The sequence below is a fragment of the Tamandua tetradactyla genome, chromosome X, assembly GCF_023851605.1.
Source record: "Tamandua tetradactyla isolate mTamTet1 chromosome X, mTamTet1.pri, whole genome shotgun sequence".
Lineage (NCBI taxonomy): Eukaryota > Metazoa > Chordata > Mammalia > Pilosa > Myrmecophagidae > Tamandua > Tamandua tetradactyla.
In genome coordinates, this window is record NC_135353.1 from 92,867,588 (window position 1) to 92,890,462 (window position 22,875).

The 22,875-nt window shown below is 35.0% G+C and overlaps 1 protein-coding gene across 6 annotated transcripts in view; it reads left to right on the forward strand.

Annotated features, from left to right (window-relative positions):
- Positions 1–22,875, forward strand: part of ATRX (ATRX chromatin remodeler) — a 423,319-nt gene that overhangs the window by 115,737 nt on the left and 284,707 nt on the right. For 3 of the 6 annotated variants that reach the window (XM_077145058.1, XM_077145063.1, XM_077145062.1), the window contains 7 exons: positions 5,901–5,956; positions 6,810–6,862; positions 7,715–7,839; positions 10,518–10,631; positions 14,897–15,006; positions 16,751–16,818; positions 17,116–20,189. In XM_077145058.1, coding sequence (XP_077001173.1) covers positions 5,901–5,956; positions 6,810–6,862; positions 7,715–7,839; positions 10,518–10,631; positions 14,897–15,006; positions 16,751–16,818; positions 17,116–20,189 — 3,600 coding nt within the window. The remainder of the gene's footprint in view (positions 1–5,900; positions 5,957–6,809; positions 6,863–7,714; positions 7,840–10,517; positions 10,632–14,896; positions 15,007–16,750; positions 16,819–17,115; positions 20,190–22,875) is intronic. The other 3 variants (XM_077145060.1, XM_077145064.1, XM_077145061.1) reach the window with 3 other exon arrangements.

Genomic DNA, 22,875 nt, shown 5'->3' on the forward strand with positions numbered 1-22,875 from the left:
ATCAATTGAGATGATCACTGATTTTTCTGCTTTGATTTGTTGATATGGTTATTACATAATTGATTTTCTTATGGTGAGCCATCCTTGCAGACCTGGGATGAATCCTACTTGGTCGTGATGTATAATTCTTTTAATGTGTTGCTGGATTCGATTTACTAGAATTTTGTTGAGGATTTTGAATCTATATTCATTAGAGGATTGGTCTGTAGTTTCTTCTTTTGTAATATCTTTGTCTGGTTTTGGTATGAGGTGATGTTGGCTTCATAGAATGAATTAGTACCTTTCCCTCCACTTCAATTTTTTGAAGAGTTTGAGCATTATTGGTACTAATTCTTTCTGGATGTTTGGTAGAATTCACATGTGAAGCCGTGTGGTCCTGGGCTTTTCTTTTTGGGAAGCTTTTTAATGACTGATTCAATTTCATTACTTGTGATTGGTTTGTTGAAGTCATCTTTTTATTCTTGAGTCAAAGTTGGTTGTTCATGCCTTTCTAGGAAGTTGTCCATTTCATCTACATCGTTGAGTTCATTAACATAAAGTTGTTCAGAGTATCCTCTCATTACTTCCTTTATTTCTGCGGGGTCAGTGGTTATATCTCCTCTTCCATTTCTGATCTTATTTATTTGCATCCTCTCTCTTCTTCTTTTTGTCAATCTTGCTAAGGGTACATCAATCTTATTGATTTTCTCATAGAACCAGCTTCTGGTTTTATTGATTTTCTTTATTGTTTTCATGTTCTCAATTTCATTTATTTCTGCTCTAATCTTTGTTATTTCTTTCCTTTTCCTTGCTTTGAGATTAGTTTGCTGTTCTTTCTCCAGTTCTTCCAAGTGGACAGTTAATTCCCGAATTTTTGCCCTTTCTTCTTTTTTGATATAGGCATTTAGGGCAATAAATTTCTGTATTAGCACTGCCTTTGCTGCGTCCCATTAGTTTTGATATGTTGTGTTTTCATTTTCATTTGCCTCGAGATATTTACTTTTTTCTCTTGTAATTTCTTCCTTGACCCACTGGTTTTTTAAGAGTGTGTTGTTCAGCCTCCACATATTTGTGAATTTTCTGGCACTCTGCCTATTATTGATTTCTAACTTCATTCCTTTATGGTCAGAAAAAGTGTTTTGTATGATTTCAATCTTTTTAAATTTGTTGAGACTTGCTTTGTGACCCAGCCTATGGTCTATCTTTGAGAATGATCCATGAGCACTTGAGAAAAAGGTGTATCCTGCTGTTGTGGGGTGTAATGTCCTATAAATGTCTGTTAAGTCTAGCTCATTTATTGTAATATTCACATTCTCTGTTTCTTTATTGATCCTCTGTCCAGATGTTCTGTCCATTGATGAGAATGGGGAATTGAAGTCTCCAACTATTATGTTAGATGTGTCTATGTCCCTTTTCAGTGTTTGCAGTGTTTGCCTATGTATTTTGGGGCATTCTGGTTCGGTGTGTAAATATTTATGATTGTTATGTCTTCATGTGGAATTGTTCCTTTTATTAGTACATAGCATCCTTCTTTGTCTCTTTTAACTGTTTTATATTTGAAGTCTAATTTGTTGAATATTAGTATAGCTACTCCTGCTCTTTTCTGGTTGTTATTTGCATGAAATATCTTTTCCCAACCTTTCACTTTTAACCTGTGTTTATCTTTGGGTCTAAGATGTGTTTCCTGTAGACAGCATATAGAAGGATCCTGTTTTTTAATCCATTCTGGTAATCTATGTCTTTTGATTGGGGAGTTCCATGCATTAACATTTAGTGTTATTACTGTACGGGTAGTACTTTCTTCTACCATTTTGCCTTTTGGACTTTATATGTCATATCTAATTTTCCTTCTTTCTACACTCTTCACACCTGTTTCTTTTGTGTTTTCGTACCTGTCTCTAGTGCTTCGTTTAGTATTTCTTGCAGAACTGGTCTCTTGGTCACAAATTCTCTCAGTGATTTTTTGTCTGAAAATGTTTAATTTCTCACTCATTTTTGAAGCAAAATTTTGCTGAATATAGAATTCTTGGTTTGCAGTTTTTCTCTTTTAGTAATTTAAATATATCATCCCACTGTCTTCTCGCCTCCATGGTTTCTGCTGAGAAATCTATACCTAGTCTTATGGGGTTTCCCTTGTATGTGATGGATTTTTTTTCTCTTGCTGCTTTCAAGATCCTCTCTTTCTCTTTGACCTCTGACTTTCTGACTAGTAAGTGTCTTGGAGTACATCTATTTGGATCTGTTCTCTTTGGGGTACGCTGTACTTCTTGGATCTGTAATTTTAGGTCTTTCATAAGAGTTGAGAAATTCTCAGTGATAATTTCTTCATTAATTTTTCTCCTCCTTTTCCCTTCTCTTCTCCTTCTGGGACACCCACAACACGTATATTTGTGCGCTTCATATTATCATTCAGTTTCCTGAGTTCCTGCTCATATTTTTCCATTCTTTTCCCTGTGGATTCTGTTTCTTGTCAGATTTCAGATGTCCATCCTCCAGTTCACTTATCCTAACCTCTGTCTCTTGAAATCTACGATTGTAGGTTTCCATTTTTTTTCTCTTCTACTGTACCTTTCATTCCCATAAGTTCTGTGATTTGTTTTTTCAAACTTTCTATTTCTTCTTTTTGTTCATACCTTGCCTTCTTCATATCCTCCCTCAATTCATTGATATGGTTTTTGATGAGGTTTTCCATGTCTGTTCGTATATTCTGAATTAATTGTTTCAGCTCCTGTATTTCATTTGAACTATTGGTTTGTTCCTTTGACTGGGCCATGTCTTCAATTTTCCTGGTGTGATTTGTTACTTTTTGCTGGTGTCTAGACATTTAATTATCTTAATTAGTTTGTTCTGGAGATTGCTTTCACTTCTCTTACATAGGGTTTTCTTACTAGATGAATTTGTTTTCTGTCTTTTCTTTGACCTTCAGTTCACCTTTTTCTGGACCTCTTGCTTAGGTTTTGTTTAACGGAGGATAATCCTTCAGTTCTTGTTTTCTTGTTTCTTGCCCCGTTTGTGTGTTGCCTTTTCCCTCCCCACCCTTAGGAGGGTCTACGTAAGTTTTATAGACTCCAGCCGAGGTTTCCCGGACTAAAGTGGCCTCCTATCAGGGGGAAGGAGTCACCTGCCTCAGTTTTCCCTGAGGGTGAGACTCACCAGGTTAAAAGACTTTCCTGTGAAGTCTCTGGGATCTGTTTTTCTTATCCTGCCCAGTATGTGGTGCTTGTCTGCCTGCGGGTCCCATCAGCAAAAGATGTTACAGCACCTTTAACTTTGGCAGCATCTTCCTGCTGGGGGCATGTTGGAAACAGAGGAGAGGTTGTAGGCTGGTTTTAATTGCTTCAAATTGCCAAGCCCTGGGGTTCTGACTCCCTTGAGGGAGGGATTCTACCTGAGTTGGGCTTCACCCCTCCCCTGGGGGAAGGCAGAGGTGGGAGACAGCCCTGAAAGCAGCCCTTTTCTGCCTATGCCTGGGGCAGTTGTAGCCCAAGAAGTCCCGCGGCTGAATCCAGAGGCAGTCAAGCCTCTGTAGAAACACAGCCACGAAAACCTCTATATCCTACCCTTTCCTCTTTTTCAGTTAGCCCAATGAGCAACCTCCACCTTGACCAGGTTCACCTGAGCTGGGGGCCTATTTTTAGTAGTCAGAATTTGTTAATTAATTCCACAATAGGCGTTTAATTGTGCTCAGTCCCTGGTGCTGGTAAATTTCCTTTCCTTTCCCCTCTGGGAAGCAGCCTGTGGGGGAGGGGTGCCGGCCACCGCGGCTTGGGGAACTCACGGTTCTTGGGGGGCCCTCAGCCAGTCCAGCTGGTCCAGACTAGGGTACGCTGTGTGTCTGAGCCTTGATGTGGATCTGGGAGCTCTTCTGTAGTGTTTCTGGTTATTGAGTAGTTGTTCTGGATGACAAACTAAAACGCGCACATTGCAAAGTTGCCATGTGCAACACCCCTTCCAATTTTGAATATCTTTTCATGTGCTTTTTGTGGTTTTAATTTGCATTTTGCCAATGGCTAATACAATTTATTATTACTATGTTTTAGTTTTTGTATAAAATAGAGCTTACATTTTCTTCTAAGGAAAAATACCATACAAAATTTCAGTAGAAAACGTTTTGCTACCAAAGTGTTCTTTTTAGAAATTTAAGGCTTTATAGGAAACGTTAGATTGTGTCAAAAGAGAGAGATTCTATAAGAGCTAGGGCCATAAAAGTCCTGGAAGAAAATGTAAGGAAGCATGTTCAAGATCTGATGGACAGAGTTGGTTTCTTAGACCTTATACCCAAAGCAGAAGCAACGAAAGAAGAAATAGATAAATGGGACCTCCTGAAAATTGAATACTTTCTTGCTTCAGAGGACTTTGTCAAGAAAGTGAAAAGGTAGCCTACTCCATGGGAACAAAATATTTGTTAAACACATATCTAATAAAGTTTAATATCCAGAATATATAAAGAAACCCTGTAACTCAATAATAAAAAGGCAGATAACCCAGTTAAAAATGGCAAAAACCTGAATAGATGCCTTTTTAAAGAAGAAATAGAAATGGCTATAAAGCACATAAAAAGCTGCTCAACATCACTATCTGTTAGGGAAGCACTAGTCAAAACCACAGTGAGGTATTTCACACTTACTAGAACGGCCTTTATCAAAAAAAATAGAAAACTACAAGGCTGGAGAGAAATAGGAACACTTAATCACTGTTGGTGGAAATGTACAATGGTGCAGTTGCTGTGAAATACAGTTTGGTGGTTCTTTTGGGAACTAAGTATAGAACTGCCATATGATCTGGCATTCCTGCTACAAGTTTTACTCAGAAGAACAGAAAGCAGAGACTCAGACATTTTCACACTGATGTTCATAGAAGTATTATTCACAATTGCCGAGAGAGAAACAACCCAAGTGTCCATCACCTGATGAATGGATAAACAAAATGTCGTATATACATCAATAGAATATTATTCAGATGTAAAAAGAAATGAAGTCCTGATGCATGTGACAACATGGATGAACCTTGAGGACATTATGTTGAGTGAAATAAGTTAGATACAAAAGCACAAATGTGATATATTCTCACTAATATGAACTAATTATAATGAGCAAAATTTTGGAGCTGAAATCTAGAGTACAGGAGATAGAAAGAGGGTAGATAATGAGAAGCTGAAGCTTAATTTGTTCAAAATTTTTAATACGGTTAATTGTTAATGTTAAAGATGGATAGAGATGATAGCCCAGTACTGTAAATGTAACTACCAGTGCTGAATTATGGGCGTGTTTATGGTGGTAAGGGGAGGTTAGGGTTGTGTATGTCACTAGAGGAAAAATAGGGGATAAAACATGAAGCTGTATAACATAGTGAACCCTGTTGTGAACAATGACTGTGGTTAATTGTACAAATATAGGAATGTTCTTACATGAACTAGAACAAATGTATGTTATTGTTACAAGGTGTTAATAATAGGGTAGTTTTTAGGAAAAATAGAATTAATGCAAACTATGGACTAGAGTTAACAGTAACAGTGTAATATAATTGTATCAGTTGTAACAAAGGTACTATAACAATGTTGAGTCTCAATAATGGGGTATAAGGGTATGGGATTTTTTATTTGTTATTTTGGAGCAGTGAGGATGTTTGCAAATTGTTTGTGGTGATGAATGCACATTTCTTTGATTATAGTGAGTGCCATTGATAGTATATTTTGGATGGATTGTAGTGTGTGTGCATAGTCTTTTTTTTTTTTTTAAAGAGAGAATGATCCTAATCAGAAAACTCTTCTTGGAATATTTGGTGTATTTTAACCTGGGTAATGTATTACCAGTACTGTCATACTTCATAGCTTGGAAAATGGGACTCATGAATTTGTAAGTATTGGTGTTATGTTTGGTAATGCTTTGAAGAGATAAATATTCTTGATTCTATTATTCTAGATAAAATCAGTGGTTCTGGAAATAACTCTGATATGATGGAAAACATAAAGGAAGAGGTAAGAATAATTTGAAGCATTTAAAACATTAATTACTAATAAGCCATGAGAATATATGTCATCAGATCAAACCTGGCTAATACATGCACAAATTTAAGGTTATGGCAATACCCAAATGTCATTATAATACTTCAGTTTAGGTACTTGTTCTGTTTGCAGAGGTATTATTTTTGTTCCTATTCACTTTAACAGTTTACGTAAATTCAGCCAATTGAATGCTTGATGGTAGATAGATATTATACATTATATTGAATAGGTGGTATTGGGGTTGATTCTTACAGTCATTATATCTTCTCCCAAGATCTCTCGAAACTGGGCATTCACACTCTCCTAAGCCTCACTATAGCAAGTTATCCTGGGATCCTTCACCTCATAGCCATGCTTACACTGTGGTTTTGACATTCTTTCCACTTAAGTGTAAAACATACAATGTAATATAATATGCTAGAGATATTGGCAAAATGAGGGTGAATGTAGTATCCCTAAATAAGTTGTATAGGGTACTCCTAATTATGTGTTTGGATAGAGAAGAATGACAGTTTCATATCCTTTGAACTCCCTACTTCCATTGGGATCTGACTACTTTGTTGACTTGGGGCAGGATCATGATACAGCACTGTATCCCACTCCAATAAAAATGCAACAGTAAGAATTAAAACACAAAAATAGCATTTAATCAAGGAAAATGACAGTAAATACAAATTATTTTTGAAGTTACCTTTAGAAAAATATTTTAGGCCTATTAAATAGTATATGATTATATTAAAAGTCTTATTATTAGAAGGAAATAGTTAAATTTAGGGATGTTGCTTTGAGAATTTCACTCACCTTTATATTTATTTCTGACATTTAGGGTGCTAGCTCTTCAGAAAAATCCAAATCTTCAGGATCATCACGATCAAAGAGGTTGGTTAATGTTGAATGGAAAAAGTTATTTTCTTTTTGGGGTTATTTTATTTTGTGTTTCTAAAAATAATAATCTTTTCCTAAACTCACTTCTTGTTCTAAGTAAACTCTTTTATATACAAATGCACATTAAAAAATGAACAGAATATTACAATGAACTGCCTATATACATCACCTGGTTTTAACAATTCAGACTGACTTTTCAAAGGAATTTTCTGAGGACAGCATATTATGTATTAATGACCTTAGTGGTATTTCGTTTAAATAATATATGTGCTTTAAAAAAGGAGAAAAGGGGGACATGAAATGTTGAATTCCTGGAAAGAGGCAGTGTGGGATTTTAAAGATTATGTGAAATTGTCTAGATGTGCAAAAGGATAGCCAGCATAATTAGAAAGTCACAGTTGTAAAAATGTATTTCTGTGTTTAATCGTCAAAAATTATTACATATAAGGACTCAAATTATTTCTAAGCATACCATAATGAATAATGCAGTATAGTTCTTTTTAGGTTTTTTTCAGTTTAGCTATTAAGATTTTTTTCGTTAACCATTTTAATAGCATAGCTTGCTTTGGTGTTAATTTGTTCTCTAAAGTAGTGATTCTTAAAGATGATTGCTTATCAAGATCTGCCTAGTTAGCTTCTTCAGAATGCACTTGTCCTGGTCCTACCCAGACCTACTGATTCATAGTCTTTGGTGCTATAGTATAAGGATATGTGCTTCTCAGGTGATTGTGATGAGCAACCCTGGTTGAGAGCCACTGCTCAATCTTAAACTATTACATGTGTTTTTTGAGTGTTGCTCCAATTGTCAAAAGTGTCCATAATTTTATGGACTTAATTCTTTCCTAGGAAACCTTCAGTTGTAACAAAGTATGTGGAATCTGACGATGAAAAACCTTTGGATGAAACTGTAAATGAAGATACTTCTAATGAAAATTCAGAAAATGATATTACTATGCAAAGCTTGCCAAAAGGTAATGTGTATTGATTTTTTATATGAAGTTAAATTGAAGTATATTTTTTAAAGTATCATAAAATTGGATCTTGATTACTGTTTGTTGTGTGTAAAAGACTGAACTTGGCATTTTGATAGTGTTGGTCTGGGAATGTTTTTATTATGGTAGTATATAATGTGTTACTGAGGTTAAACTTTTGGAATATTCAGTTAGCTTTGAAAAGAACAAAAGCTATTTTCCCTTTCCTTTGGGTTTTAGAAAAACATTTTAATTTCCAATTTATACTTGAATGTCAAAGTAGGTTAAAATGTTTAATAAATTTTGGTTCAGTAAATGTTAATGTGTTTGCATTATGCAAAAGTGTAATGACTTCCTGAAAACTTTTTTAAAAAACCTTTAAATTCTGGTTTAGTTTTACTGCATTCTTAAATTCCCTAAAACTAAGAGCCAAAGTTAACCATTAAAGGTAAATTTAGGTGTATTTCTGTTAATTATCGGTCTTAAAAAGCTTGTCACGTATCTTTCAGTGGCTTCATTTCTAACCTTATAACCTCATTAATCAGATTGCAGGAAAAGTCAAATGGAAATCTTGGACTTTTCAGAGCCCAAGCCTGAGACCAGTATGATTGGATGATGAGAGAATGACAAAGGATGTGTTTCAAAGAGTTACAGTTTTAGAATTTTTTTCTTTGTTAAATAATAGGTTTAAGGCTCCTAGCAGATTTTTCAGATTTATTCTCAAAGTGAGATTGTTTACTGCAATGTTTACTAAACCTGTTCCCTGTCTATATTTTCATGACACATTTTTAAATTATGGGTTTTTAAAAAATATGATGAGTGAGAGGAATAAGACTTCGCTTGACTTAGATAAATTAGAAGTTACAAAAGATGAAAAGTGAAATGAAATAAAGGAATGAATGAAACGAAGAAGAAGAAGGAAAACTGATGGGCCTGCTATTTATGTAGATTAGCAAATCCTCTATGACAATTTTATGAAATGGTTTTGGTTGCCCAGGGCAGAAACAACTTATATGTCAGTCTGAGTCTCATAGGCAGTGACTCACTCTGGATTGTTACATTCTCAGTGGTTGTTACTGGGAGTATAGATGATGGCCACTGGAAAGCTAAGAGCTAGGAATTCAAAGCTTTCTTTTAATGGTACAGGGGAAAAAAGTGAATATGGGATATTACTAACCTGAGCTAAGCTTAATTCTCCCCTACCAAATAAAATAGACTAGTTTCATAAGGTTAAATCTGGATGGTTATTATTATTCTTGTAATGCTATATTGAGTATGTATAGGTACTATATGCTTACAAAATTAACTCATTTATTTTTCAAAACAACCCTGTAAGGTAGCTGTTATTCCTCCGTAGAGATGAAGGAACAAATTCAGAGTTTTTAAGGAAGTTTTTTTGCTTTAAGTTGAGAAGCTAAGATTTGAACCCAAGTCTGCCTAAATCTAAAGCCTAGTGAGTGCTCTTTCTACTCTGCTGCTTTGCTTCCATTTGGAGAAGAATCTTCAGAAGAAATACTCTTTTTTTCTTAATTATAAATCTTTAGTTTCTCAAATGTTGAGGCTTCTCAAAGAATATATAAAGTGATTGCTGTGAATAAGTTTTTGATGGGGAGTATTTAAGTTTACCACAGCTTGTAAAATCTCAATGATCTGTACCCCCTTTGTCCTTTTTTTCCAGAGGCTCAGAAACTCATTTAACAACTAGATGCTATAACTTGCCAAATCTGCTTGTTGAGTAACATAGGCCCATGTTTCAGAGAGAGGGAGAGACCTCCTGACAACTACATGCTTTTACTTTCTTAATCGTTGACAATAATGCTCATTTACTAAGCCCCAGCAGTGTAGGTAAACTTGAGATCTGGACCCTTTTTTTTTTTTTTTACCACGCCTCTGTTTTATTTGGTTTTGAGAGAATGTAATGTAAACTTAAATTAATACCTCTGTTTTCAATCTACACGTTTTGTAATTAAGGAAGGACATTCTTTCTAAAAGTATTTTATGGGGACCAACAGTTGATCTCATTCTACAATTTATTATTAGAGGGCACTTCAGCTTAAGTATCTTAAAGTAGTCTTGTGTTTAAAACTATTTAAAGACTTCGCAGGGTACTGAAACTTCAACATACTGGTTGGGAAATGCTACAGAATAGGTACACAGTAATAGCAGAATGAACTTCTCACAGTGTACTTCGTTGTACCCCCTCAAAAGCAATACAAAACAGTCCTTTTAAAATATTTTTTTCTGAGTTTATTATTTGGGTTATGAGAAGAAATAGTATATCAAGTTATATTTTCTCCCTGGTCCACTTATTTTATCAACTCTTTAATGAACTTAGCATGGGTATTCATATCCATAATGTCTTTTGTGATAGGCACTATAACAAATTTATAACTGAACTGAGGCTTTCTACTTGATTCACCCAAGTCTATTATTATCAGTTTATAATCCTCTCCCTACTCTTTTCATGAATTATATTTCAACAAGTAATCTGATTGTTGACACCTGGCCCTTTTACTATATTTCCGTTTTATTTACACTTGAGAGGTCCTTATACAAATATTGAAAGCTCGAAAGAAACGAACTATGTACCAGCAATGTTGGCTTTATCTGAACTGAAGTCTTGTACTTCACTTGCACATTTAATATGTGTAATGATTTTTTAAATGAAATCATTCTAGGTACAGTGATTGTACAACCAGAGCCAGTGCTGAATGAAGACAAAGATGATTTTAAAGGGCCTGAATTTAGAAGCAGAAGTAAAATGAAAACTGAAAATCTCAAAAAACGCGGAGGTAAATACAAATGAAAATGAAAACATGAGTTTAAATTGCTGTTTTTCACCATATTGGAAAATCTGATATGCTTAGTAAAAATACCTCCATTTTCTGCCCATGTTTATTAAAAGCACTACTTAAAAATAACTTCTGTTTCTCCCTGAACTCTGAAGCAGAAAAGATAAAACACCATTTATCAAAAAACCTTTGTCTTCAGTGGCTATTAAGCTACCTCAAGAAGCTTAGCATTTTATTTTTCTATATGTTAATTTAGTAACACCAATATGCCGGAATACAATGTACCATCTCACACCGCCCAAAAGATTTTCAGATTTTGTACAAAATCTTACCTATATCCTTCAAGTATCTTTAAACATATCTAAAACATTGTTTCACACTGTGGTGGACATCTGCATTAGTATTTTATGGGGTACTTACTAAAAATGCAAGTCCCTTGACTCTGTTCCTAATAAATAAAAATTTCTATGGATGAGGTCAAGAATGTGCCCCAGTTTGTTCTTATGTACACTAAAGTTTGAGATCCACTAATGTAAAGATAGCAATGCAGAGATGAGTAGGAAGGAGAAGGGAGTTAGAGCTAGTAACCCTCCCTCCATCTGCTTGAGCCACCTCTCACTTTGTCTGTCTACCCCTATTTAACATACATACAACCATGTTGGCTAACCATCTATAGATAGTATAAGGAGGATTCATATAGAAATCTATGTCAGTGGAGTATGTGTCTCCCTTGTTTGTGTGATTTTTAAATAGTGCCTATATATACTTTTTGGTCAGATTAACAGAGTCAGAATCCATGACCATATAAGGAGTTGAATTTCGAAAAGATAGAACTTGACGCTAAATTTCTAAATAGAAGTGTGATGGAGTGACCATTTAATATTTATTGTGTTATGTAATTTTGAAAATGTAGGAAAGTTCTATATTGGTGAAATTTTGTGCAGGTTTTCATCAGAGCTATAGTTATCTTGCTGAAACAAGAGAAATATATCTACTTATAAAGTATTGTATGTATCAATTTTCAGATTAAATATGTTAGATTGTTGGAGAAAATCAACGAAATGTTATTTAATCTTTTGTCCACAAGGGGGTAATCTTCTATCAAGCATAAGAAAGATTTATTGAGAATCTAGTTCACAGTAGGGAAATTGCCACTGTAGCAACAGAAGTCAACACAACTAAGTAGTAGTATTAAAACTTCAGGGAATCATCAAGTAGAGAGTGGTGGTAAAGACAGTAGAAAGAGTTTCTTTCCTCTGAAAATGGGTCCTCTAGATAAGATAGGTAACCAAGTGTATTGTGTTATATGAAAATTAATATCTAAACGGTGTCTTTTGGGGAGGGACTATGAGAAGTCAGTGTCTGAAATATGGATAGGGGCTGAAAGATGAATAAAAAAAGAACCACTCTTGGTGGGGAGAGTATTCTTAGTGCCACTTTGCTATTTTTCTGGTATTTGGTCTGAGCTGATGTGTCTTGGAACATTTCATTGAGTATTCTATGTAAGAATGTATATATCATGCTGAAGGGAATATATATATATATTTGTAGACATAAAATAGCACTAAAATTTGTAATGTACATTGTTGTCTTAATTGTTTGACATATCTTTAAGCTATTAGAAATCAGGAAATTTAATTTTAGGTTTTCGTTTTTCTTTTCTTTGAGTAAGCAGGCAGAAAGTTTTTAAGTACACATGCAAAGAGGAACATGTGGGCACTCTCAAAAGTGAGGCAAAATGCCAATTTTAGGTTTTCTTATATACACATGTATGGATAAATTAGTAAATTAAGGTACTGAATTGCTGTGTAAGTTAGTTTCAAAATTGAAGCCAAATTTAGGAAACTGTCTAGATGTTAAACTTTATATGTAAAATAATCTTGTATTGATTTGTAACACAATTGTACTACAAAGACAGTCCCATATTTACCATATCTAAAGCCACTGTTTTATAAAAGGCTATTGCCTGTTTTGACACACTTCTTCTAGTTTAAGTGTTAGAATATGTATTTTACATCTGACTTTTCTATATGGCACAATAATTTTATTCTCACTTTAGAATCATTAAAACTTACTGCGCTCAGAAATGAAAATGCCTCTTTTCCGTTTGTGCATTGTTGTATTATAATCTTAAGAGATCCTTCACAACTAAAAAAGATTAAAATATATGATACAGAAGCAAGTACATGAAATAATGTAAGATTTCAGCATTTTAACATATTTGCTTCAGATCTCGCTCAAAATATTGTTTCAGTCTTATTCTCATTCATTTCCCACCTGCCCTTCCCATAGATAGTGACTATCTTGAAGTTATTAAGCATGTGGGTGTCATTTCCATGCTTGCTTTTATATATTTTTTGTATTTATATGTATTTATTCATGAAACAGTACCTGTTCATTTTAAAAATATGCAACATAGTATGCCATACATATCCACTCGCAGTATTTCTCATTCAACATTGTGAAATTTATCCATGTCAGTAAATGTGCATCTAGTTTTTTTTCCCACAACTGTATAGAATTCTGTAGTATGAATAAGCCACTCTATCCATTTCCCAATTATGAAGTTATTTCGGTTTTTTCATTTTCTAATTTTTTTTAATTAATGCTGCATGAATATCCTCATATGTGATTCCTGTACATATATGGGAGAAATTCTTTAAGGAATCACCTAGTTTTATTTATTTTTGAGTGGTATATGTGCAAAAGCATATAGAAGGTGTTTCATAAATGTTATTTAACATGGGATGAACATACATACTCTAGCTTTAATTTACCTTGGTAGTTTATCTGAATGAAATCGTTATTTGAAATTAAAAAATACACTGTTTATTTTGTTAAAACAAATACAGAATATATGAATACCCAAGATCAAACATTAAGTAGGACAATGTATTTTCAGGTAAAGTATTAGCAACTTATATAGTAAGTCTTTAAATTCTGAAGAAGTATGATGATGTCCTAGTACGTTAAACTTTTTTAGCTTCTGCAAATAAAAATATTTGTATTAATGTTTGGAGCCATGGTGCTTTCGACCCTAAAAGTAGTAAAAACACAGAGTAGAAATTAAAAAGTGAGAAATATATGGGGAGTTTTGTGTTTTATTTAGGGATAAAGGCAGAAATTCTTGTTTATTTTGTTTTTAGTTGTGCTACTTTTACAGATTGTGACCGCAGTCATTCTCAACGGCCTTTTTTGAATCATAATCTACCATCATATTTGGTTTAAGGTCCTGGTTACACATCAGTATCACCTGTAAAGCTTTTTTTTCTCAGTGTGGGCAGGCACCGGGAATCAAACCCGGGTCTCCGGCATGGAAGGCAAGACCCTGCCACTGTTACCCCCCCACCTGTAAAGCTTTAAAAAAATGTCTAGGAGATTCTCATTCACAGGCTTATGGGTGGAATGACTGTCTGTTTTTTGTTTACAAGTTTCTTCAGGTAATTCTAATGTTCAGTCAGGCTGTAAATCACTGCTCTAGCAGAACTAGGGACAAGAGTGGAGCATGAGAGTTTTCCTCTTATTCTTTTGTGCCTAGATTATCTTTAATCTGTTTTTCCTGCGGACAGTGTGGAATGGGACTGTGCTGTTTTCCCCTAGTTATTCTGAGGTTTTCATGCCAAGATAGATATAGCTGCATCGTTTTATTTGTGCTTACTTGGAATTAGTAGATGGTGCTGATATGGAGTGGACAGTGGGCTAGACATAGAAAGAAGGCAGGCTAGTATGGAAATAAATCTTAGGAAGGAAATTGGTTATATTATAAAATATAAAATTGGTTATATTATAGGTGTTCACATTCTATATTGATAGAATCTGTGCAGACAATTCCATGTTTCAAATAAAACCCTTTAAGGCATGCATGTAAGTATAGAGTTCCAATAGAATTTGTTCCCTATGTCACTTGTTCTCTATTATTTAAGAACTTAGTGAATTTATTTGCAAAGTAATAGTAAAAAGAAAAAGCTCTTGATCCCTGTTTTAGAACTTCGTTATGGAGTCTCTTCATGCTACATTAAGTTATAAGAAATACAGTTTACATTTGTAAAAGTTAGGATCTGTGGCTGTGGATTTTGCTAAGCTTGTCTTGCTTTTTAGGAAGTCAGTCAAATTATTAACCTCTTTTACTTGTATCCAAAATGTAATTTTTCCTGGATTATGATGAATTTAATTTCTAATACATAAATTGCAAAACACTGACTACAATTAATATCTGTGTGTGTTGGTGTGTATTTTTGTAAATAATGGTCACTCCTTTCTCCTAGATGATGGGCTTCATGGGATTGTGAGCTGCACAGCTTGTGGACAGCAGGTCAATCATTTTCAGAAAGATTCCATTTATAGACATCCTTCGCTGCAAGTCCTTATTTGTAAGGTGTGTAATGATCTTTTCTTTTTTTTTGAATGGGCAGGCACTGGGAAATTAACCAGGGTTGTAATGATCTTTTGATAGTCTATTCCAGAAATATTTGAATGCTTACTGTGTACAAGATACTTGGGGCACAGTGATAAAGACAACAGAAATGGTCTTGGTCCTTGGCAGGCTTTTATTTTAGTGGGGAAGATAGTTGTATAAATTGTCTAAGTGTCATAATAGAGGAGATATAGTATATTATGGGAGCACACAGGAAGCCTGTATAATTTTGACTGGGATCTTTCCAATGGAGGTGATGTAAGCTAGTATCTGAAATATGAATAGGAATCAGCCTGGTGAGGTGCAGAGTGTTTTAGGCAAAGGCAGCATGGTATTCAAAGGCTGATAGGTGAAGAGAACTTGCTGTGTTTGAAAACTGCAAGAGTGTGTGTGCATGCATGTGGTTTTGTTTTGTTTTTTTCTTTTTTTGGCGTGGGCAGGCTCCGGGAATTGAACCTGGGTCTCCGGCGTGGCAGGTGCTGAGCCACTGTTGCCCGCCCCATGCATGCATTTTATAATGTTTCCTTTTGTGAACCTACTTCCCCAAGTCTAAACTTTCCATGTGAAGGAGGATTTTGATATAACTTAGAGATAATAAAATTATGAAGATTTCATATGGGTTGATTATGGTCTTAATAGTCTGTATACTTTCTTATTAGTAATACTTTGGAGTTAATTTTAAATAATCTATGATCAAGATATGGTTTCTCCAGCTCATATTATTGTCTAGACTACTCCTTTTAATTTATTTCCTAACAAAAAGCCTCCTTGAAAATGCAGGACCTGGCCAGGATTTCCTCTAGAGTTCCAGCTCTAGGTCGTATCTTGTATGAATTTTTTATAGATACAGACCTGCTTAAATGCACTGCATTTTTTCTTCCCCCTTAAGAGATTTGTGTTTCATCTTCCCTTGAATTAATTTCAGCCAAGGGCCTATATAGGGTACATGCTATGGCTTCTATCTTTAAATTCTGACAGCTGAATTAAGTATTGCTGGATTCATAATGTGTACTCCCTTTCTCTTTACTTATATATCAGATTGTTTTTTTTCTCACAGGCCAGTTAATTGAGCCTAGCCCATTTCAGTAATCAGCTGTTCTTATCACTGGTCATGGAATTCTTCCTTTCTCCAGTCCCAGTGAAAAAGAATTTGAAATCAGTCAGACTTGAATATGAATACTAGCTTTACCTCTTCACTAGTTGTGTGACTTTTAGACATTTATTTACATATTAATGACCCTTAACTTTTTCTCTCAAACTGAAAATTATACTCCATACTTTGGATAGTAGATATTTTGAAATTTAAAGATAATGTAGATTAATTGCTTAGCTGTACATATAGTGGGTGTTTATATATGGTAGTTATTAAATATTATTAAGTAGCAACAATGTGTAATAAATTATGTAGAACTATATTAATTTATAGTTCAAATCCAAAAACTGTTTTACCAAACTTTGATATACTTTTATGTAAGGAATAGTGGTTCTTAATGACATGGAAACATACTTCACAAATTTATTTTCTTAAGATATTTCTATGTCTGGGAAATACTAGTATTAGGTATTGGGTAGTGCAGTGTTTTTTTTATTTTCGAAAATTAAAAAGAACATACAAATTCCTATTACTTTTTTGATAACTTAAAATAGTATGGTTTTTGTCCTCTATTAATGTTGAATAAAATTTCCCCCTCCATTTTTTTAATAGAATTGCTTTAAATATTACATGAGTGATGATATTAGCCGTGACTCAGAAGGAATGGATGAACAGTGCAGGTAGGTAATGAATCAAGATGAACTAAAATGCAGCAATGTTGTCTCATTTCTTGGGGGAAACAATTGTGTTTTATTAGATCTGTTTTTTTGGTATTGTAATTGATTTCTTAATGGAAGGTTGTTCTTTTCAAAAGCTTTAAGTCTATGTCTGTTTTAAGTTTCCAATAAAGAATAAGCAGATGACCTAAGTTAATTTTCTTTTAAAATTTCTACAAGGAAAATTAGAATTGTCTTACTATTGACAAGATTTAGAATGAGTTTCATTGGGAATAATAATTTAATCTTTAAACATTTCAGATGGTGTGCAGAAGGTGGAAACTTGATTTGTTGTGACTTTTGCCATAATGCCTTCTGCAAAAAATGCATTCTGCGCAACCTTGGTCGAAAGGAGCTGTCTACAATAATGGATGAAAATAACCAATGGTATTGCTACATTTGTCATCCGGAGCCTTTGTTGGACTTGGTCACTGCATGTAACAGTGTATTTGAGAATTTAGAACAGTTGTTGCAACAAAATAAGAAGAAGATAAAAGTTGACAATGAAAAGAGTACTAAAGTATATGATCATACACCCAGATTTTCTCCAAAAAAAAATAGTTCAAATTGTAATGGAGAAGAAAAGAAATTAGATGATCCATGTTCTGGTTCTGTAACTTACTCTTATTCAGCACTAGTTGTGCCCAAAGAGATGATTAAGAAGGCAAAAAAACTGATTGAGACCACAGCCAACATGAATTCCAGTTATGTTAAATTTTTGAAGCAGGCAACAGATAATTCAGAAATCAGTTCCGCTTCCAAGTTACGTCAGCTTAAGGCTTTTAAATCTGTGTTGGCTGATATTAAGAAAGCTCATCTTGCATTAGAAGAAGATTTGAATGCAGAGATTCAAGCCTTGAATGCTATAAACAAAGAGAAAAATACCAAAGAGCATAAAGTCATAGATGCTAAATCTGAAACAAAAATAAGGAAAGGAGAAAAATCTTGTGCTTTGGAAAGGAAGGATATTTCAAAGTCAGAAGCTAAACTGTCAAGAAAGCAGATAGATAGTGAGCAAATGGATCAGAATGTTCCAACAGAGGAACAAAGAACAAATAAAAGTACCAGTGGTGAACATAAGAAATCTGACAGGAAAGAAGAACCTCAGTTTGAACCTGCTAACACTTCTGAAGACTTAGACATGGATATTGTGTCTGTTCCTTCCTCAGTTCCAGAAGACATTTTTGAGAATCTTGAGATGGCTATGGAAGTTCAGAGTTCAGCTGATTACGTGGGGGATGGCACCAGTGGAACTGAGCAAGAACTAGAGTGTTCTTCTGTAAAATTAAATGTTGCTTCAAAAGACAGCAGAAGAGGTATTAAATCAAAAACTTCAGCTAAAGTAACAAAAGAATTATATGTTAAACTCACTCCTGTTTCCCTTTCTAATTCCCCAATTAAAGGTGCTGATTGTCAAGAAGTTCCACAAGATAAAGATGGCTATAAAAGTTCTGGTCTGAAACCCAAGAGCTGTGGACCTGGACAAGAAAACAGTGAAAGTGAGCATTTGGTTGAAAATGAAGGCCTGTTACTTTTAGAAGAATCTGATCTTCGAAGATCCCCACGTGTAAAGACTACACCCTTGAGGCGACAGACGGAAACCAACCCTGCGACATCTAATTCAGATGAAGAAATTAATGAAGCAGTTAAGGAGAAACAAAAACTGTCCGGTTCAGTAAGGAGAAAGGATAAACGGGATTCATCTGACAGTGCTATAGATAATCCTAAACCTAATAAATTGCCTAAATCTAAGCAGTCAGAGATTGTAGATCAGAATTCAGACTCTGATGAAATGCTAACAATCCTTAAAGAGGTAACCGGAATGAGTCATTGTTCTTCTTCAGATACCGATATTAATGAAACCCGTGCAAATGAGAAGTCTTTGTATGATTTAAAGACTCAGAAAGGGAGAGATGAGAAAGGAAAAAGGAAACGAAAAAGTTCTACTTCTGGCTCAGATTTTGATATTAAAAAAGGCAAATCAGCTAAAAGCTGTAAAATTTCTAAAAAGAAACGGCAAAACCATTCTGAATCTTCCAATTATGACTCAGAATTAGAAAAAGAGATAAAGAGTATGAGTAAAATCAGGGCTGTAAGAACAACCAAGAAAACAGTTGCAAATAAAGAAGATTATGATTCTTCAGAAGATGAAAAACACAGCCAAAAAAGAATGGATAATAAAGGGGAGAAAAGTTTGAAAATTACACAAGAAGGACCAGGTGATGCTGCTGAAAGGAATCAAGAGAGAGCGAGTTTCTCTTCAGCAGAAGGCTCAGTTGATAAAGACAGAACCATCAAGGAAATAAGAGATCAGCTTCCAAAGAAGCAGCAGCCAAATGTTTCCTCCGATGGTACTGACAAGCCTTCTCCTGGCAAAGAGGAGTGTTTTTATTCTCCTGAAGACAAAAAGGTTGCTGATACTGAAGAAAAGAGCAAGCGCCTGAAAACCAAAACATTTAAGAAAGGACTGGGTGGCTTATCTGATGTTGCTGAGAAATTCCCCAAGAAAGAGCACAGTGATGAGTCCTCTGAAGAAGATAAAAAGCAGGGCAAAAAGGGAACTGAAGAAAAAGAAATGAAAGCTACAGACTTTAAGAAAAAAATAATTAGAATGGAACAACAGTGTGAATCATCATCTGATAGTACTGAGAAATTACCCGAGGGAGAAGAAATTTGTCAATTTCCTAAAGGTATAAAACAAAATAAGAATGACACAACTGGTGGGGCAAAGAAAAATAGAAAAATAAAAGATAAAACTTCTAAAAAGAAGGATGAATTATATGATAATGCTGACAAGTTACCAGGAAAAGGAGATAGTTATGACTCTTCAGAGGATAAAAAGAGTAAGATTAGAGCATCTCGTAGAGAAAAGAAAAAGGGCAACTTGCCTGAAAAGTGTTCAAGGAAGAGACAAGATTGTTCATCATCTGATACTGAGAAATGTTCTGTGAAAGAAGATGGTTGTGATTCTTCTGATAAGAGACTAAAAAGAATAGAATTGAGGGAAAGAAAAGTTTTAAATTCAAAGAGAAATACAAAGGATATACAGAGTGGCTCATCATCTGATGGTGAGGAAAGTTCTGAAGATAATAAAAAGCAGAAGAAACAAAGAACGTCAGCTAAAAAGAAGACGGGCAATATCAAGGAGAAAAAGAGAAACTCCCTAAAAATAAGCACTAAAAGGAAACAAACTGATATTGGTTCCTCATCCTCTTCTGATATAGGAGATGATGATCAGAATTCTGTGCGTGAAGAGAGCAGTGATGAACAGAAAATTAAGCCTGTGACCGAAAATTTAGTGCTGTCTTCACACACTGGATTTTGCCAGTCTTCAGGTATGCAAAAATAAATTAAAAACTTGTCATTTGACCTTTTCCCCTCTTGTGTAACTACAGTAGTTAAGTTTCTCTGAAGCCGATCTAATTCAGGACTATAGTTTAGGAAAAGACTATTTAAAAATTCTTTATATGTATAGATCTAGATGTTCTTTCTCCATTTATTTTTATGCCATTATTGGAAGATGTTTGAAACTGTTAATATTCTATAGCATGAACAAGTATGCTTGCTAAATAGTTATAGCTCAGGGTTTTTTTTTTTTTTAATTAATGCATAATACTTTTCTCTGAAGTAGTGAGCAGTGGTTTCTGAAGGAAAATCAGAAAGTGCCAGTAGTTCAATATTTATATAATGGAGATGAGTCCTGGGCATTGGTATAACATGGTGTGTGAACATTTTAAATGCTTTGCCATATGTACACCTTTTTTTTTTTTTAAGTGTTTTTCTTCCATTTGTTTATTAGAGAAGTTGTAAGTTTACAGACAAATCATCCAAAAAATACAGGGTTCCCATATATCCCCTCCTATTATTAACATTTTGCATTAGTGGAGTAGCTTAGTTACAACTGATGAAAGAGTATAATTATAGTTGAACTATTAACTGTAGTCCATAGTTTGCATTAGTGTTCACTGTGTTATATAGACCTATGTTTTCTTTTTAATTTTTTATTGTGGTAATATATATAAAATAAGGATTTCCTCTTTTAACCATATCCAAATATATAATTCAGTGAGTTGATTACATTCAACATCATCCATTACCCAAATGGTTAAATTGCTAGAATAGAAATAGTATACCGATTAGGCATTAACTCCCTATTTTCTACCCCCAGTGTGGTTCCTGATAAACTATATTCTCGTTTCTGACTTTATGATTTTACTCATTCTAATTATTTCATATCAGTGAGTTAATATAATATTTGTCCTTTTGTGTGTTGCTTATTTTACTCGACATGAGTTCTTCAGGGTTAATCCATGTTGTCACATGTTTAAGAATTTCATCAATTCATCAGTTGATGGATACTTGGATTGCTTCCATCTTTTGGCAATTGTGAATAATGCCATTATGAACATCGGTGTGCAAATATCTGTTCAAGTCCCCCCTTTCAGTTCTTTTGGTACATACCTAGAAGTGGAATTGCTGGGTCATATGGTAATTTTGAACTAGCTTTCTGAGGAACAGCCAAATTGTTTTCACGGTGGCTGCACCATTTTACATTCCCATCAACAAAGATCAGGTGCTCCTATTTCTCTGAATCCTCCAATGTTTATTTTCCATATTTAATAGTAAGAAAGTGTCTCACGTGACTGTAGGAATGCAGAGTCCAAAATCCACAGGGCAGGCTGCGAAACCGATGACTCCAATGGGTGGCCTGGACGAACTCCACAGGAGAGGCTCACCAGCCAAAGCAGGAATGGAACCTGTCTCCTCTGAGTCCTCCTTAAAAGGCTTCCCATGATTGGATTTAGCATCACTAATTGCAGAAGACACTCTCCTTTGGCTGATTACAAATGGAATCAGCTGTGGATGTAGCTGACGTGATCATGACCTAATCCTATGAAATGTCCTCATTGCAACAGACAGGCCAGCGCTTGCCCAATCAGATGAACAGGTACCACAACTTGGCCAAGTTGACACCTGTCCCTAACCATGACAGTCCACCCCTTGTCAACTTGGCACATATATATATATATATATATATATATATATATCACCTTAGACCATACTTAATTTCCAAATGAAAACAAATAAGCACACATTTTTTCTTTTACCTGACACTACTCAACTGTCCTGCATACAACTGGAAACACATTAAATCTCTCCAGAATAGCGTGCAAATCCTTGGGCGGCATTCATTCTTAAACTTGATATCTTACAACTTAAATAGTATAACACAAACAAAACAGCATTACAGTCCTCGTTTCTGTAACTGATCATGTGGTCGAAGTTCATATTTATCACTACCTTCTTCCACTACCCATTCCATGTTCCCTTTCCCCTCAGCAAGCACTTCAGCTGGCCGTGGTTCTTTGCCTGGTGGGATGACCCAAACCTTCATTCCTGAAGTCTCAGAGCCATTAGTGGTCCTGCCTGGATTGTGTTGTTGAAGTTTTCCATTGATTTTAATCACAGGGCATGGTAGTACTAATAGACGCCCCAGGGGATCTCCTATATTCCAAGAAAACTCTTCTTTACCTCCATTATGTAGTTGCAGTCCTACTTCCTTCTGATAGTCAGGGTCAATTACCCCAGACAATAATGTAATCCCCTTCTTGGTGTGTTGATCCAGAGGCATAAGTAGCCCAAAGTGGCCAGGTGGCAACCTTAACTTCCAGTTCAGTGGTATCACTGTTGTTTCTCCTGGAGAAAGCACACCCCGTTTTGGAACTAAAACCTGTAGACCAGCAGAACTCAGGGTAGCAGGGACAGGAAGCAAAAATTTTCCCAGTGGATCACTAGGAGTAATAGTGAGTGGCACCACACCCATTTCCACCCCTTGGTTCCTGGACCCATGGATCCTGGCTATGGGAGAAACAGCACCATACAGCGGACGCTGATTCAGAGCATACACAGCTTCCTGGAGAACATTACCCCAGCCTTTCAAGTTTTTGCCACCTAGTTGGCACCGTAATTGAGTTTTCAAAAGACCATTCCACCGTTCTATCAATCCAGCAGCTTCTGGAT